The sequence below is a fragment of the Macrosteles quadrilineatus genome, unplaced genomic scaffold (assembly GCF_028750875.1).
Source record: "Macrosteles quadrilineatus isolate MER2022 unplaced genomic scaffold, UCM_ALF_1.0 Scaffold_8__2_contigs__length_117827958, whole genome shotgun sequence".
NCBI lineage: Eukaryota > Metazoa > Arthropoda > Insecta > Hemiptera > Cicadellidae > Macrosteles > Macrosteles quadrilineatus.
The window spans coordinates 32,281,775-32,300,682 of record NW_026542601.1 but is presented as its reverse complement, the minus strand read 5'-3'; the positions used below and the strand labels follow the sequence as shown (position 1 = coordinate 32,300,682).

Sequence of the window (18,908 nt, the reverse complement as noted above, 5' to 3'; positions counted from 1 at the left end):
CTTGACACTGTCACAAGCTGGTGTACACATCAATCACAGAGATTAAAATAAAGGTTTTAATCAAAATATCAGAAAAACTCAGAACAAAATTGGTTTTAATTCCAATAAAAGTTTTCCGGAATCTTTCTCATATTTTTCTTTATAGTTTTGCATGATTTTCTCTGATGAAAAATATAGGTAAAGTACTAGAATAAAAGTTAATTTTAAAATATTAAACTACAAATTAGGAATGCTGTAAAGTTTTTTTAAAGTCGAACGAACAATACTTTCTACCTCTGACGTTTTAGAAATAAATTTCCCTATAACATTACTTATGTTTCAAATATGAGTTTCTGAGATTGCATTCATGGTTTGACTTCATAAACTGTTTAACACCCTAACAATAACAATAGGTACTCAATTTGTCGAGTGTCATCAAAAGTTCATCATTGATTCTAAAAATTCTTTGGCATCAGAAACTGACCAGTCCTGACTCCTGGTGGAGATCGATGCCGATTGGTCCAAAGCCGTAGCAGAAGAGAGAAAAGAAAAGAATGAGTATCTGCACAGTCGTCACCCAGTAGGTGAAGAACGGACGATGATCTTCCAAATCTTCCAGTTGTTCCTTTACTGGCTCTCGATTGGTCACAGATCTCTTCAGCGATCGCCTGAAACAATTGGTTCTGATTAGTACTGTTCAGTTTTGAACAGAGGAAACCCATAGGATAAATAAATCAACCTAGGCGATTGAGTCCATGAATTGATAGGAGAGTTTGAATTAAGACAGTATATTTTAATCTCTTCTGTGTCTACTATCAGATACCAGATAGGCAAGATTTTTGTGTTACCATTAATATGATTTGTATGACTTTTAATTTTATGACTCCTATTTTTTTTTGTTCCTGAGAAGGATTTATTCTGTACAAAGTTATTGTAATTTCTCCAAAAATGGACCTAGCTGCCCTTTACCATTGGGCTTTATGAACATGATGGATACAGGGTTACATTATAGGTGAAGGTAAAACTGAAATCGTATTAAACAACATACTGGATACCTACCCAAACAATCGTCCGACGATGCCCATCCCGTACTGTCGTCTGTCAGAGTTGTCCAAGACTCCATCCAGTGTGTGGTTGTATATTCTGTTGAGGCCAACTTGTCCCACAGCCACAAGGTCTTGCTGTTTGTCTTGTCGCTTCCAGCTGGACAGCCGATGCATCCTGGAATGATTCACCAATAAAATATTTTGTTTAGACTAATAATGACTCGACTTTTGACTATAGATCAAGAGCCAGGCTTATCATTTTGAAATTCCACACAGCTGTTTCCCGCTTATTGTGTACCCTCATGACAGGAAAACCCGTAACATTTCAGATCCTTTATGAAGCTTGAGATTCTCTTAACGATTGTTCCCCAACTTTCTTGATTCCTACAAATTAACCGAAAGGATTTTGTGTGAATAACTAACATGGGTGGATATTATAACAATATCTGGAAGGCAATTATCTGGGTGGCCGAGTGATTATAGTGCTCATCTTCAAATCTGAAAGATCGCTGGTTAGATTCCAAGCAAGATCGTTTCCAGACCCAGATCCCATTTTTTCATTGGGCTAATTGAAGAGGATTCAATCAACACGGTCGATTCAAGATGGCAGCTAAACATGCCTGTACAGTACAAGCTCTCAACACTCTAAAACTAATTTGTTTCCATTCATTGTGTGCTTTTTGTGTTCTTAAAGAGCTTGCAATGGCTGGATATAAATGTTTCAACTACTGTATTATTTAGAAGCTAAAAAAATCACATGTGAAAAGGACTAATTTACAGATTTTCAAAACGATCTTGTAAATACTTAAAGAAACACTTATGAAGTTTTAGTTCATCCAGGGCATAGTTTGGATCTTTGTGAATTTTATACATTTTATTTTAACTCGATAACCACTTCAATAATGCCACGAGGAACTTTTTTGTAAGACCATGTTTACATCTGGTTGGAACCCTCTTAATGGGCATTTAATTAATGGGCCATTCTGGTTTAATGAGCATTTGGGAACCATGATTAGAGAACAATTCTCATAATGTAGTTTGTAGCCAGGTTGGTCTAGAAAATTATTAAAATAAACAATATGATTCATTGAAAGAGGATCCATTAGATAATCCTTTAGACCTTTACACCATTTCTTCACTCTGTTACTGTTTGAAGATATGACGTTGACATTTTTACTGTTGGTAGGTTTTAACACGTTCGCTACCGAGCGACGCACATTTGCGTCGGTCCGGTCACTCCTACAGACCAAAAGGAATGATCATGACGTTCTTTACAGACCAAGTGATATAGGAATACCATTGCCGACAGACCAAAAGAGAAATATCGTTTAAATGGACTAATTGACTTCATATTAACCTTAAGTGAATTAGTAAGCTATAAATATTGTTTTTATTTATCGTTTTGAGCAAATTTTAAAACGCCGCATATATGCGTCGGTCAGTCTATTTAATGAAATCCAGTTAAAAAGGGACGCACATAAGCGTTGTTATAAATTTGGTTGTTTCAAGCTCTTTTACACAAACAAATAAAGAAACTCCACTAAACACTAGCCAAAACTGCAAAGGTTATAACGTTTACATATGTTCTGTGATGTCGCAGAATACACAATGTAAACAACAATGTTGCCAACTGTTGTGTGACGTAACCAATCGTCATATCCACAGACCAAGCGACGCACATTTGCGACAGATATCCCTCTACACCGATACGATAAAATCAGGGCTTTAAAATAGACCGTTGCTAAGAAATACGCTGATTAATAACATTGAACACCGACGCAACTGTGCGTCGTTAGTCTATTTCAATGTGACCAGCTGACGCAAATATGCGTCGGTGGTCTATTGTGAGAAACGAGTCGACGCACAATTGCGTCACTGGTCTATGCGAACGTAAATTCCATATAATTGTGGTAGCGAACGTGTTAATGCTGCATTTTTTAATATTTAATACTATTAGTTGGACCTTGCTTTAGATACTAAATTAAAAACTTAAAATTAAACTTCTTTGATATAGGTGTATAAGCTTGAAATATTGAATTTTTTACAACAACGAATAAATGTTGATGTTAGATTGAGGAAGTAACAACTTTTAGTAGTTAGGAGGACATTAAACAGGGAAACATCTTAAAATCAAATTCAACTCGACCTAATTGATGCTACAAAAGCCAAGAATGAATATATTGAAATAGGTATAGCCATTTTAATGGCTTAAAGTCAGGAGTGTTTCTGAAAAAGGAATACAGCTACTTTACCCGAGAAAATTAATTTCTATGAGCTTTATACAAACAAGTTGACACAGATTTATAAATTAAATATACTTTTAGATTACTCACCTTTGCTGGGGTAGAACCTCTTCTGGTACAATGGCAGGCGTGAACCTGTCTGCAGGATGGGGCGAGTCTGTTACTGAGTCAGCTGTGATTACAGGTGCAGACGACGGATCCGTTAAACTGGGCTGGTCATAGAAAACCTGCAGAAATATTATTTGTGAGATTTACTGTTCAATGTTTTCACTGAAGCTTCTTTTTGCATTAAATTAACTTTTCCTGGCCATATTACCCTGGAATTCTCATGCTATACTAACTAACATCAACATCCTTAATATATATATAACAATATTAACCAAAAATGTTTTTACAAAAATTATAGGAGTATCTTCCTGTCTTTTAATTGAATCAACAAAAACTTACTTCAACAAGTTTTTTTGTAGCATTTAATGTGTTTTACCCCCAAAAGTAAGTGGAATAAAATTAATAATACTGCAGCTCGCAGTACTTTTTGAAGTACTTCCGCGGTTTGGACAATGTTTGTGTTTGATTGTTTATAATACCATTGATTTTACATTGCATATAGGGAATCTGGTTTTCCAAAGGCTGACAAAAGTGTTTAATTGTTTTGTGAACATAAAATTTGATAAGGGATCTGATGAAAAAATTTTAAACTATCATTATTTTGTTCAATTTGTTTCAAGAAGAATTTTATGGTTTGGATGATATACAATTCATAGCAAGCCCACACATACATAGGGATGAACCCATAATGTACTCGACTTACATAAAATTACTTTCACAAAAATAATAATGTGATATATTGTCATAATGATAAGTAAATTCCAAAGTAGTTGATTACTATTGAGATACAATCTCAGACAAAACTACGCCTTAGATCCTCTGCTCCAGTTTGACTAGTCTGACTACCTGTGATCTTTGATGTAGATGTTAAACTAGACTTGATCAGAGTTTGATCGTGATCAACCATCCTTTGATTAAACTTGACTCTGACAGCTTGAATCTCAAGTCGACAATTAAGTGTTGCAGGAAAATTACTCAGTCGCAAATCAATGGTAAATTGGTAGAAGTCTATATCAAGGCCAATTGGAAATATATAATAATTAATAGATAGTGATGTGTTATTTGTGCAAGAAATATTATTGGGAGTATACCAATGATTATGTATGTGACTTTCATAATATGTATACTGATCATATGGTACCAATAACTAACCACTTGTAGATAAACATTTCTGTGAGAAAATAATTATAAAATGCTTTTTGTGGGATATTTTGCAAAATTATGTACCATGTATGTGAGTGGCACCAGAGGCGGCATTTAGGGGGGGCAGTTGCCCCCCCACTTTCATAAGGAATATTTATCAAAATTATAAAATAGAATTATATCAACAATAAATCTAGATTTTGCCCCCCCTCCCACCTCTCAAGCCCAATCGCCGCCACTGAGTGGCACAAATGCATCACAAATAACCGAAACAGTAGCTACAGGAACATTATTTCCACAAACATCTGATTGGCCCGCTTATCCTGCTCCTTCGCCTCTAATTGGTGTGAAATTATACTGTAACCTTCTAACATACGGTATAACTATTATCAATTACTGCCTCCAACTTGTAATAGATTGAAAAAATATTTATAACTGATATTGGGCAAAACTACATTCCGAGATTAACTCCTTTTGCCTGACAATTGTACCTAATTATGCAAAGATTTCTCAAACTACAATCATGCTCGATATCCAACATTTGAATTTATTGTGTCTCAACGACAATATTGTGTAGTAATTATATTCCTCAAGGTTGAGCCAATGTTCGTGTTTCCCCAAAGATAATTTAAGACAAATTGCAAGTCTCAACATGTGTGCATACATCACAGCATGTCCTAACATGTTTCAGCCTGTTGAAACTGTTTTAAACATGTATGAACACATCATAACACATTCTACAAGTCTCAACTGTTTTAATGGGACTCAACAACTCTCAAAATGTTTTAACAGATTGTAAAATGTCTCAACAAGTCGTAGCAGGACTCAACTTATCTGAACTCATGGTACACCCAAACATGCCTCGACCTGTTTTAACATGTCTCACCTCGTCCTCCAGCGGTGACGACGGGTCAGGGGTGGCAGGCACGGTGGAGGGAGAATAGCTACGAGACATCTGACGACTCAGCTGTGAAGGATGAGTACCGCGGTGTCTCCCCAGCGTCTGAAATAGAGTCATCGATGAGCACAAGCTACATATCAGTAGACTATGGGTAGAACTAGATGTTCCGTTCACATTTTAAAGTTGTAGCCAGGTTTTACTGTTTCATTTTTATTGTAAAAACATGGTTGAGACAGTGTCAGAGTGTTCTGATGCAAATTACAACTAAATTCTGTTGGTATGCCAAATGTTCAACCAAACCATACCTAAAGGACAACGCATTGTAAGCTGTAAAATTGTTGTCACATGGAATAACACAGTAACAAAAACCAAGGGAGGAAAATAGAATTTTAGACTGTAGCATTTTGTGAGTAACTAAGTCAACTTTGTAACTTATATTTGAGTAAAAAAAATTGGCTTCAGTAAAAAAAAAATTGAACTATCGAATATCCTTTTGATGGGATGTCTAATTCAGTTTCCAAAATTCAACAGTATATCATAATTAGTTAGAAGCACTAGACAAGGTCGAGTTTAGATAGTCAGCAGTTTGTGATAGCCGCTGCTTTAGTTTGACATAGCTACAAAATTACCTTGACAAAGAGTCAAAGAAATTTAATCTTATCTTAAGCAGAAAATCTCTATACTTTATACTAACTCAAGGAATAACGGAGAATTGATGTTGAAAGGTTGGCGTTGGCAGCGATCTTGAAAACTACTCTCTGTGAGCATTTTATAAAAATGGAACTTTTTGTTTTTTAATTGAAAGAATTTTAGAACCATGTTAAAACCGCTTTTGGTGTCATGTGGGGTTTGAATATCGTAACCTTTACTCACTATATTTATTGACAACTGCTTTCTGTTTTAGAATGAAGCTTTAACTATTTAAGTGTTTAAGTCTTGTTTAATTATAATGTATATTATCAAACAAATTATCTTTCGCTCTGTATTATTTTAGTCAAAACTAGTGCTAGAGAGTAAAGTTTTAACCTTATCAAACCAATTTTCAAACTGTTATTTAAATACTGTAAAAAAGAATATATTTACGTAGGCCTACTAAAGATTAGAACACGATCATACATGATACAACACTCATTCATGTCATAATGCCAAAAGCACCAACTGTTAGGTAGCATACAAACAACACATACTCCTTACTGTAAGAATTTGTTTATTCTAAGTATTGCATTGAATTTCTAAACCATCTTGTTATCTTGTACTTTGAGTAAAGAATATTCAAAGGCAGTTATAAATCATGGTTTAATTTTATTACCACTTTGAAACCCTGAAATAGATTTTAGTTTAATGAACATTAGTCGAAAAAAGGAGAATGAAGGGGAGCTAATTACATCAAGGAACAACAGAAAACACAACAACGTCTTAGCGACTTATTCTTGCTCTTAATTCACCATCTTCCTAAATTTTAGTAAATTACAAAAGTCATTATCCTCTTGGATATTACCTAATTGTTGATGAACTCTATGTCTTAATGACTAGAGTGACTGAGTGATGTTGTAATAAGTGTAATAAGTGAAGTTGAAAAAGTTTATGATTTATAATTGATTAATCATACTCGCTCTAATAGATTTGACCACCTATGAATTTATTGAAGCCAATATGTTTAGTTATGTTTCTGTACAGTACATGGTGATACACACTTGCATGTTCTGATGTTTCATGAAATTTTACAAACTTAAACACTTTTATTAGCAAATTAAATTATTCATTTGTAAACTATCTATTACTTATGCTTCAAGCTTATACTGTAAAATTTCCAACACAATAAAGGAGAGAGAGTTTATCTGATATTAGTGCACTCAAACAAGGACATTAAATCACATTTGTATTAATTTTCATTGTTATTTTACTTAAGATACAACAATTTTACATTGGTCATTGGTAATGTAATTTATTAGGTTATTTTATGTAAGAGTATCTTATAAGTGGCATGAAATGTAAGTAAAGTGATAATGCATGAAAAAATCCACTCTAGCAATACTTAAATTGCCTGAATCATTTTAGTGTAAATAGTGAATACTGATTTGAGACATGTTAATAAAATAAATCAAACCCATCAAAATCAGGTTCAAATTTTACAATCGGTAAAGAAATTACTAGCAGAATCCAAATTCCATGGCTTAGTATCCTATAGCCTTCTTAATGTATTCAACTCTTTGCCTTTTATGATATTAATCAGACACCAGCTATTGAATTATGAATACAAATATTATGCATTTTATGGATACCTACATCCTAAATTTCTAATAATCAATATTTTGTAATCAATCCAGTATTTTACTAATTTCAACCTTGTAATAAGCCCTCATATCCTAGTAATTCTTATTTGGTAATTAAATACCTACTTTTTGTAGGCATTATTTAATTAAATAATTTATGTTCTATACAAAATTTTGTCTAGTAAACTTTAATTTGGTAATAAATTAATTTTTTAAGCAATTCTTATTTTATAAGATAATTTTCTCAAAGTAAACTCTCTACTCGATGTTAAAAGAAGTTTTTCTTTGTCAATACAGTCTGTCCTGGATCCCTGGATGTGTAAAGTGTAGGGACTTTTGACAGTTTAATTGACTTGTAAAACTGGTGAACAACTAGAAACTTCAACGACAAGTTAACACTGAGTCTAGTAGACATTTCTTGAGAGAAATTTAGAGAATTTGTGTGGGAGTCTTCATCAACCAATAAAATACATAATGAAATTAAAAATAATAGTAAAAGTTAATAAAAATGATAAAATATAGTAGTACAAATAGGTTATACTCAATCTTGTACCACACAATGACAAATGCCTAAAAAATCACGGGAGTTATGTCAAAAAATAGTGGAAGAGAAGTAGATTTTTAAAAAGAAATTTCTTTCCTGTATACCCGTTATTGTTTCATTTCAAAACAGAATTTACTTTCCAAACGCACGCACCTCATAAAATTAAAAAAAATATATATAAAACAGTAAAATAAATAGCAATAAATATTTTAATGAGTATGGATAAAAATTACTAAAATTTTTAAGAATAATTATGGTAGAATAAATTTGACAACATGATAAAAATTATAATACAGCCTACAAAAAATGAAATTAAGGATTTCATAATTAAATTATGACATAATTTATAATAACATAATTAAAGCTGAGCCAGTAATATAATGAATAATAAATTTAAAAATATAAACAAAACAATAGTATAGCTCCAGAACATACATACATGAGTCTAAAAAACTAATTTCTCTCATCCCCTTATGAGTATTACTTCTCAATATTATATAATTTACTCAGAATATTTTATAGAATAAATTTGAAAGTCAAACTCCTGTAAATTAGTTTTGACTTCATTAACAAGTTAATAATTTCAGAACAATGGATTCCTCACTTAAGTGGATGAACCTCAATTATCTTCTCGATTCACAAATTTACTTTTACTTTTGGTAAATTTTAATTCCCAAGCTTAATTTTGATACAAAACTGGGGAAATATTTATTTTCTACCTACAGAAGAATTTTATCAGCAGTTTTTTTACATTTAAAAGCTAACAAAAAATTTTAGTAAATTTTTTAGTTATAATGTTTGGTAACTTCAGTTTTATTGAGTTTTTTATATTTGTTATGGCATTGAACTTACTAAATAACAAAAAGTGGTAAATAATACTTAAAAACTTTTTGTAATTTAATCAGCAAAAGGTTATTGACACATATTAAACATTGAAATGTAAAACAAATTAAATAACACCAGTTAGAAGGTAAATAGTAGTATGAAAATTGTGTATGCAAAGAATAATAAATGTGGCAATCAAAGCAAAATCTTCCAAGAATCTTTTAACAATTTCATGTCGCCATTTCCTCATAAGCTTCCTCAATGAATCAATATGATCAACATTGACAACATTGATCAATATTCCATGTTAAATAATGCTCAAAGCAAACTTAACCTATGACTAAGGAAGGAATAGTTTAAATGTACAATTTGCTGACATTATAGTTGATAAATATTTTAGACAAGTGATAGCAGCAACTTTTATGCTATTTCTCATTGCTTTATTTATTTGCACTTTTTTAATATTATGTTGATTCATGATTTATTTTAAACTTATAACACCTAATATCATTTTTCTTTCCAGCTTTTGTGCTTGAAAGTTTAGTAAAGTTTATGTTAAATAAAATGGCAAAATAAGCTTAATAAAAATATAATAATATTAATATTAATATCAATATATTAATATCAATATAATATTAATATTATAATACTAGCTGACCCGGCGAACTTCGTATCGCCTAAGTTATAGGTTTCCCCTAAGACAGACCGATGGAAAGAAAGTACCGTTACGTTTAATTTTCAAGATGATCTCGTTCGCATCGCTCAATCACGTCCTGGTTGAAGTTCGTTCGCTACGCTCACTCACCTTTGGGTTGGAGCTCGTTCGCTACGCTCACTCACCTTTAGGTTGGAGCTCGTTCGCTGCGCTCACTTGCCTTCAGGTTAGCTCGTTCGCTACGCTCACTCGCCTCCGGGTTGAAGTTCGTTCGCTACGCTCACTCACCTTTTGGTTGCAAATTAGCTGTTGTCATAAATGTAAAAGAAATAATAGTGCTGCACTCTGTTGGTAATCCTTGTAACTTTAATGCTATTGAACATCATAGAACAGAACCAACTTGTTTAATTGAAACAGCTGTTAAGATTCATTAATTCCATTTCTCATAAGGTTAACATGGGAAACTCCAGAGCCACTGGGGCGGAGCCCTTTTAAGAATTTCGAAACGGGAAATAGTTTACGTCCGATTCGCATACCTACAGAATTTACACACCAAATTTCATAACGATCGGTGAAGTCGTTCCGGAGGAGTTTGCAGACAAACACTGTGACACGAGAATTTTATATATTATAATATAATAATATTTTAGCTTGGTAAAATAAGCTTAAGCTTTGAGCTTTATACGTCCGTGAACAATATTAACAACTATTAGGTAAAAATACTAATAATACAGCTATTATAGGGTATATATAGGGTTCAATTTTAATTAATTGTTCTTGAAAATGTAAATGTAGAATACTAAACAAAATCGACAAAATAAAACTGTGATTTACACCAGCACAAACTATGTCAGTGGCTTAGTTAAAATAAGTTTTTTTTATTCAAAAACAGAAAACAAGTTCAACATGGAAATGGATCGTGCCATGTCCAACATGGAATATGCATTACTATAAATGTTGTTGACAGTAATTTATACTTAAATGTAAAAATAAATATGTTCTATTCTAACTAATTGAACAGAGTGAAGCGAAGCTCTTTGGGATCAACTTTAATGCAAACTTTGCTACATCATCACACAATAGTGCTTGAACATATTTAAGCCAAACTTACCATGGATGTTTGTACAAATGGTGGGAAGGTTTATGAAGAAAGAGTTCAATTTTATCACGCCTATGTCCTTTAAAAGTAAATTAAAATTGAAAAATTTTAGACATATTAGGTTTATTGGTTTATGGGCTTATGGGCCGTGATGGTTACGGAATACCAATGTAAATGTAAGCAAAGAAATAGGTACACTATTTTACACATTTTCTTTATGCAATCTAAATTACAACTAAAACAAATAATTTAATTTAATTCAGTTTTACACAAACACAACACAACAATAGCAAACTGTCAAGTCAATGTTAATCTAAAATTTGTGAATATGCTATTAATTGGATACACATATTTTACCATTGACTGAAAACATTGACAAACGAATGACAGTAGGCCCTACTGTGGTTTGACCAGCTGACATTAACTGAGAAACATAAATTACATATGCGTTATAAGAAATTTTATAAGTTCTTATTTAAAAACAAATATCATCAAACTTGATCTCTCCTAGCTCAACTAACTTTCACTTCTCTGAAAGCAATCCTTGTAAAGATATACATTCAAGGTTTGAGATGGTGGAAAGCAGATGAAAGCTTTAAGAAAATATGTAAACACTGAGCGGTGTGTCTCAAAATCAATTCAACCACAGACACTAATCGGGGCTCATCAAGATGGCTACATAGTGCTTAGCCAAACGGTTACTAAGGTTCATTTGCAATTATAACCAGGCTACTTAGCCAGACCAAGACCAGCTTGATGGATTTGCAAAACACTTAGTAATGATCTTAAAGTGCCTTAATGCACTGGGGAATTTAAATCTGAATAAATCGAAGAACCTTGTTAATACTTTAGCGCTCCTTTTATAATCAGTTGCTTTTGGTTTCTTATCTATTACTTTTAAATGTTTTCATCTTTCTTTTCCTTTGTGAATATTGAAATTCTACTTGTACAAAACTAAAATGTAAATTAACTATGAATCCTCTTTAAATGTAACCTGAATATTTGTATTGCTTGCACTAATAAACAAAACATTACAAATAATTAAATCCCTAGGTTAAACAAGCAAAGCCCTTAGTGAATTGACATTTTAATTAAAAAGTATAAACAAATCTAAATTATACTGGTTTTACTTTTAATTAGAGTTAGATTTCTTAAAGCACCTTTAATGACAAGAATTAATTTGTTTTTAGTGCCCTCTTAATCCTCCTGATTAAACAGCTACAACATTTTCTTTTTCAGTAATTCATTTAGCTACAGTAGAGTGACAGACTACTTTAAGTAATTCCTGCAAGACATTGCACATTATTTTTTAATATTTAAAATGGATAATAATATAGAAATAAACGGTATCGGCTGTTTGAATTCTTTCTCCCATTAGCTTGTCAATAACCCTTAACAAAGGCGAAGGGAGTAATTATGATAATATATTAGTTTAACATTAACACTGCATGGTATGAAATATTTGAGGAATAAATAATAGGAAAGATTAAAAATGCAACATTCTATACGTTGGCTACCAAATGTAAACCTTAGTTTTGTTTCAGAGAAAAATTGTTTTGTACGTAAAATTTATTTTTTTCAATTCATAATATGTATTGGTTATGCTTCTTACGCTGTATTACAATTGCTGCATGGCTTCAGGATTTTTTTTGTGTACTAGGTACACAAAAATATGGTAAAAAACTTTTTAAAATATTCAAACTATGCAAAAAGTGCAATTTATAATTTGTCATGATTATCTTCATTATAAAGAATTGATTAACCAAACCCAATACCGTACTTGTCAATTCGATTTTATCAGGGGTCTACCCAAACAGCTGATGCATTGATAGTTTTTGCTGTTATCCATCTACAATCTCTACCGTGGTTGCAAAAGTTGCGTGTCGACAAAAAGTAACTAATGTAACAGCTCCATTTATGGTGCGGGTTGGTCGGGTGATACATCATTGTTATCTGGCCCACTTTCAACCCTTTCTCTCTCTTTCTCTCTCTCACCCCCACTTCCCCACTGTACACCACACCGTTCAATTTGCAATGCAGAACAAGTGTACTATATGTTTTGACGGATTGTCGAGTTCTAATAAAGAAATTAAGCAAAACACGATACTCTCAAGAGATACAGCTCAGGTGAGGGGGAGGGGGGCATTTAAGGGTACGTGAAGACTGGTTAGGTGGAATAGTTGACTTTAGGTAATAAATAGACATTTTGTAGACATTTTATACAATGTCAAAAAATTGTTAATTAATTATAAATGTAATTTACTTGTGATTAATGTTGTAGGGTAAAAAAAGAACGTGATTTGATGTATTGTTTGGGGGGGAAAAACAATAATTAGTAAAAGGTGGGATGATTGAATGTTATTTTCAGGTCTTTTGCACATTACCATCACAAAAACTTACATGTCTTTGTGATTAATTTATGTGCAATAAAACCAGACAAAATAAAAAAAGTAAAATAGAGGTTGTTAATGACAAAAATGGGGGGAAAAAGTTATTAACGAGATTTTCACATTTTTTGTCCTATCTGAGAAGTTAGTGGACCCTGTGGCATGTCATCTTTAACGGATCTGCCAAAAATACTTTTAGGTTAGTTCTCTCCAGTTTGTGTAGAGGACGTTTTGTTCCCCAAGATTTGTGTTCTGTAACCAAACTTTACAGCTATTTAATTAAACTGAATACAACATATGATTTGTATGTACTTTTGTTTATAATCAGTTATGAACCAGTGAATAAAGTAGAAATGATAAAATCGTCCATAAAATAAGAGGAACATTAGTCAAATCAGTGAATTGAAACGTCACCAATATTAAACACATCAAACTAGTCCAATGGTTGCAGTTAATCTTTTATTGATGGAACATTTTATTTTAAGTTACAAAAATTTGTTATGTTGTACCGGTATATTAAGATTTCAATTAAGTAGATAAATCTTTAATATATATGTAGCATGTAGCATGTAGCATGTAGCATGTATATATGTGTATATGTGTATGTGTACACACTGCACTATCCAGTTTTATCAAATTTTCTGAGAGATCGAAGTCAAATGAGCCTCTTACTATTGAAAGTATTTTTTGTTACTTTGACATGATGACTGTTGATTGGAATATACGATGCTAATTTTTACAAGAGAAACCCTCCCTTTCAGTTTAGCAGGACTTAAAAGGTGGTGTCTAAGATATAAAAGAGTATTTTACAAGAGCATTGTCAGTGGCTCAACTAAACTAAGTTATTGTCGTTCTTGCAAAACTGGGAACAACTTCAACTTAGTAATGCACAGTAGTGTATTTTTAGTGAAAAGTTGACTACTCTATTAATCTCTTTAAAAACACGATGTCAGCTCTTTCGTTTAGAAAGTAAATATCTTGTTTGACATTTGTGTCCTTAGATATTTTAGTAAATATTAATGCTACGAAAACAAAATAATTGTAAATATTTTGGAACTTGCAAACTTATGTGTTTTTGTTTAAAAACTTTTTTTGTATTAAAATTTCTTATTAGTTTTACAATATAATTTAACAGGAATTGTTGAACATTTCCCATGAGACTATTCCATTAGATAACAGTTTTATGCATAGTTAGGAACTTTTCCAATCAAATATAATGATATGTAAACAACTTGATATCCATATAATAATACTTGGTTAAAATGTCAATTGTAAATTTAAGTAATTTGAAAAAAAAATTTAAAAGTAATTTAGTCAACAATCCAAGAGAGTAAGACAAAAAATATTGACCAATAAAAAAATCAACAAATTTCCCAACTTCAAATTCACAGGACTCATAATAAACAGGTAACACTAGATTTTTTAACCGAGTCAACCTATATCTTATAACCATAGATTCACACAAAAAATTAATATTGTAACCGACAACAGTGATGTTTACATTCTGTTGTGTATTAAACCACAACCATTCATTTGTGGTTTCCGTTTCGCAAACTATCAATTTAACAGGTCTACCACCAACTGATGTTTTGGTCTGGTGAAAAATTTCATCAAGTTTGTAAACTGATTTGATTTACTTTTACCACGAATATATTTTTGTAGTAGAATCATATTCGGTAAAACATTGCAAAGCTTAAATGATTAGGAGTACTAAACATATGTAAATCCTCTAAACATTTTAGAAAATTGTTTTTTTTTTTAATTTTTAAATATATTTGGTTATATTTGTATCTTTTAACTTATTACTTTAAAGATTTTTTATTTTTATATTTGTTCTAATATTTTTAGTTTTTTTTTATATATATATTGTACAATGTCGAGTGTCCAACATTGTTTGTATTAGAAAACTGCATGAAATCATATAAAAAATGAAACTTTATTTAACTTATGACTTGCTTGTAAAACTTAAAAAAATACAATACCTACTGTTTTTGTTTGTGTTTTTACAAATATAAATTCAATCATATGTTAATTTACAAACAGTCTGTTAGGAGATTGAACATGCCGCCCACCTTGAAAGTACCACTTTCAACAAAATACAAAAAATAAACTATTTACAAAAAATGTCTTATCGATTGTCTTTGGCCTTTTCAATTTTCAATTGGTAATACACACAGGCGATTTACAGATCTCTTGAATGTTCCTGTAGAGGTTCGCACTGTAGCCACTCTAGTTTTTCCATCAAGTCCAGGATGCACATCTTCAACAATAGCAGTAATCCATTTTAAAGGTGGTAGATTGTCATCTTTGATTATGACTAGTTGACCAGGTTTGATATTATTGGCAGTCGTGAACCACTTTTGCCTTTGTTGTAATTGAGAGAGGTATTCCTTGGACCAACGGCGCCAGAAGTGTTGCATAAGCTGTTGTAATCGTTGCCACTGTGATAGACGATTTTCTGGCTTAAATGTATAATCTGGATCTGGTAAACTTGTAAGTGCTTTCCCAATTAAGAAGTGACCAGGTGTTAGAGGAAGGGGATCTTTAGGATCATATGACAGAGGAGTTATAGGTCTTGAATTCAGGCACGCCTCTATCATTGTAAGCACAGTATACATGTCTTCAAATGTGAGATTGGCGTTTCCCACAACCTTCCTTAAATGCTGCTTTACGGACTTAACTGCGGATTCCCAAATCCCTCCAAAATGGGGTGAATTTGGAGGCGAGAAATGCCATTTGATGCCTTGAAAAGATGTAGCATTTATGATTTGTTCTTGATGATCATTACTTTTAAGAAGGGAGTAAAGTTCCTTTATTTCGTTATTGGCTCCAACAAAGTTTGTTCCGTTATCGGAATATATGTGGTTACATAATCCTCTTCGAGATGTAAAGCGCTTGAATGCTGCTAAAAAGCCGTCAGTTGTTAAGTTGGATACTAATTCCAAATGAATAGCCTTTGTGGTAAAGCAAACAAAGACTGCAATGTAGCCCTTAATTAATGAAAACTTTCGAAAGCGGTTTGACCGTAAATATATCGGTCCGCAATAATCAACTCCTGTAATCTCAAAAGGCTGTGATGGATTCGTTCGATGTGCAGGTAAGTTTCCCATTTCAGGTTGTGTGCATTTCGGCTTTGTTTTAAAACATGGTATGCACTTATGGATGATTTTCCTTATAATGTTCTTGGCATTTAGTGGCCAATATTGTTGTCTTATGATGTATAGAAGTGTTTGAGGACCCACATGAAGATTGCGAATATGTTCATTTTCAATTATTAAATGAGTGAAATAAGATTTAGCTGGCAATACAATTTGGTGTTTTTGACTTTGATCTAACTTTGCGTTGTCTAGTCGACCGCCTACTTGAATGATTCCTTCATCATCCTTAAATGGATGAAGTGTTATTAGTTTGCTTTTCTTGTGAATTTGTTTTGAGTTTGACAATGATTGTAGTTCTTGAGGAAAGAAACGTTTCTGTTCATGTTTTATCCAATGCTTAAGACTGTGGTTTAATTCATCGTGTGTTAGAGGTCCTGCAATCTTTGAATCTTGAGTTTTACAATTTTTTATAAATCTCAAACAATATGCGGTGACACGAATCAGTTTCTGTAACTTGGAAAACTTCTTCAGTATATAGTCATTATCCGTTTGTTTTTCATTTGATTGAACTATTGCAGCAGAAACTGTGGACTTTCTTCTTTCTGGAATGTCAGTTGAAGGTGTTATGGAAGTAATTGGCCAGTTGCAAGGTTCTAACGATAACCAATATGGCCCTGAATTCCACAAATCAGATCTTATGATTTCGTCGACCGTTAAACCTCTGGATACGAGATCTGCGGGGTTGTCTTGACTTGGCACATGTCTCCAATCTTTATAATCACTTAGATCCTGGATCTTTGCAATACGATTTGCAATGAATGTTTTCCAGCATGCTGCTTCTGCATTTAACCAGGATAAAACAATTGTAGAGTCCGTCCAGTATGTAACCCTTTCAATATGTTTGTTGATAAGAGCGGTTTTGACATTTGACATTAACTCAGTTAGGAGTAGAGCTCCACATAATTCCAATCTTGGAAGTGACTGTGTTTTCAGTGGTGTTACTCGAGATTTCGAACAGAGAAGAGTAGTTTTAGCAGTTCCATCGCTTAGTTCGTGTCTCAAGTAAATTGCTGCTCCATATGCCTTTTCAGAAGCATCTGAAAAACCATGAAGTTCAAAAGTTCCCTCTGTTTGGATCATTCTTACACATCTTGATACATTAAAATTGCTGAGCAAAGTTAAATCCTGTTTGAATTGTAGCCATCTCTTGTGTAATTGTTCTGGGAGTACATCGTCCCATTTCATATTTTGTTTCCACAGGTCTTGCATGAGTATTTTAGCATTTATTATAATTGGAGAAATGATTCCTAAAGGATCAAACAGTTTTGCTATGTCTGAGAGCACAGTTCGCTTTGTTACACTTGTAGAAGCTGCCTTATTGTCTGTTGATAACATGTACTTGTACTTTATTTTGTCAGATTCTGCATCCCAAAAAATGCCTAAGGTCTTGATTGTGCTATCATTAGAGTTGGGAAGTTTATGTGCTTTTCTTTCCACCATATCATCTGGAAGCTCTGCTAAAAGTGCGTTACTGTTGCTGTTAAACTTTCGCAAATTGAAGCCACCACACTTTAACATACCGACCAGTTGATCTCTTAATACCCTTGCTTCATTAATGTCGTCTGTTCCTGTCAATACATCATCCACATAAAAGTCTTTCATCACTACATTGGAAGCTTGTGGATATTGTGATCTTTCATCTTGAGCCAATTGTTGAATAGTTTTGATTGCTAAGTAAGGAGCACATGCTGTTCCATACGTAACTGTATTGAGCCTGTAAATGAGACAGGTTTTGAGTTGTCTTCTCTCCAAAGGATTCTTAGCATGTCTCGTTGACTTGGATGGATCCAGATTTGTCGATACATCTTCTCTATGTCTGCTGTCAGAACGTAAGTGTGAATCCTGAATCTCAATAGGATGGAAAATAAATCATCTTGAAGAGTCGGGCCAACCATAAGCGAGTCATTCAGAGATATCCCTGTTGTAGTTTTTGCTGAAGCATCGAAAACTACTCTTAATTTAGTTGTTGAACTGGCTTCCTTAATAACTGGATGGTGGGGTAAATAATACACTGGTTTGTCAGTTTCATTTGCAGTAACCTTTTCCATGTGTCCAAGTTCCTCATATTCATGCATGAAGGATTTGTATTGTTTTTGCAGTTCACTGTTATTTTTTAATCGTCTTTCAACTTGATAAAATCGTTTGATTGCTAATTCTTTGGAATCTCCTAGGGAACTTGGATCTTGCTTCAGAGGCATTTTGACAGTGTAGCGCCCATCATCGCCTCTTTGAACTGAATTGTCATACATTTCTTCACATAGTTTATTTTCTGATGTCATTGTCGCCTTTTTTATAGGTTCTTCTTCAATTTTCCAGAATGCTTGAATATTCTTATCAAGGCTTTCCAGTGTAGTTAGATGACAAGACGTTTCAGTTGATGACTTTTGATGGTGTACTTTGCCTCCAACTATCCAGCCGAGCTTTGTGTTCTGAAGTACTGGTGAATTTTGATTCTTTATCCTTCCATCTTCCAAAAGATCAAAGAAAAACTCTTGTCCTAACAAAATATCAACTTTAGATGGTTTGCAGAATGTGGGATCTGCCAAA

General features: G+C 32.8%; 1 protein-coding gene across 3 annotated transcripts in view; it reads right to left on the bottom strand.

Annotated features, from left to right (window-relative positions):
* Positions 1-18,908, bottom strand: part of LOC128999870 (inactive rhomboid protein 1-like) — a 301,906-nt gene that overhangs the window by 10,659 nt on the left and 272,339 nt on the right. For all 3 annotated transcript variants that reach the window (XM_054426604.1, XM_054426602.1, XM_054426603.1), the window contains exons 8-11: positions 5,406-5,522; positions 3,359-3,495; positions 1,039-1,200; positions 464-647 (exon numbers count right to left, since the gene is read on the bottom strand). In XM_054426604.1, coding sequence (XP_054282579.1) covers positions 464-647; positions 1,039-1,200; positions 3,359-3,495; positions 5,406-5,522 — 600 coding nt within the window. The remainder of the gene's footprint in view (positions 1-463; positions 648-1,038; positions 1,201-3,358; positions 3,496-5,405; positions 5,523-18,908) is intronic.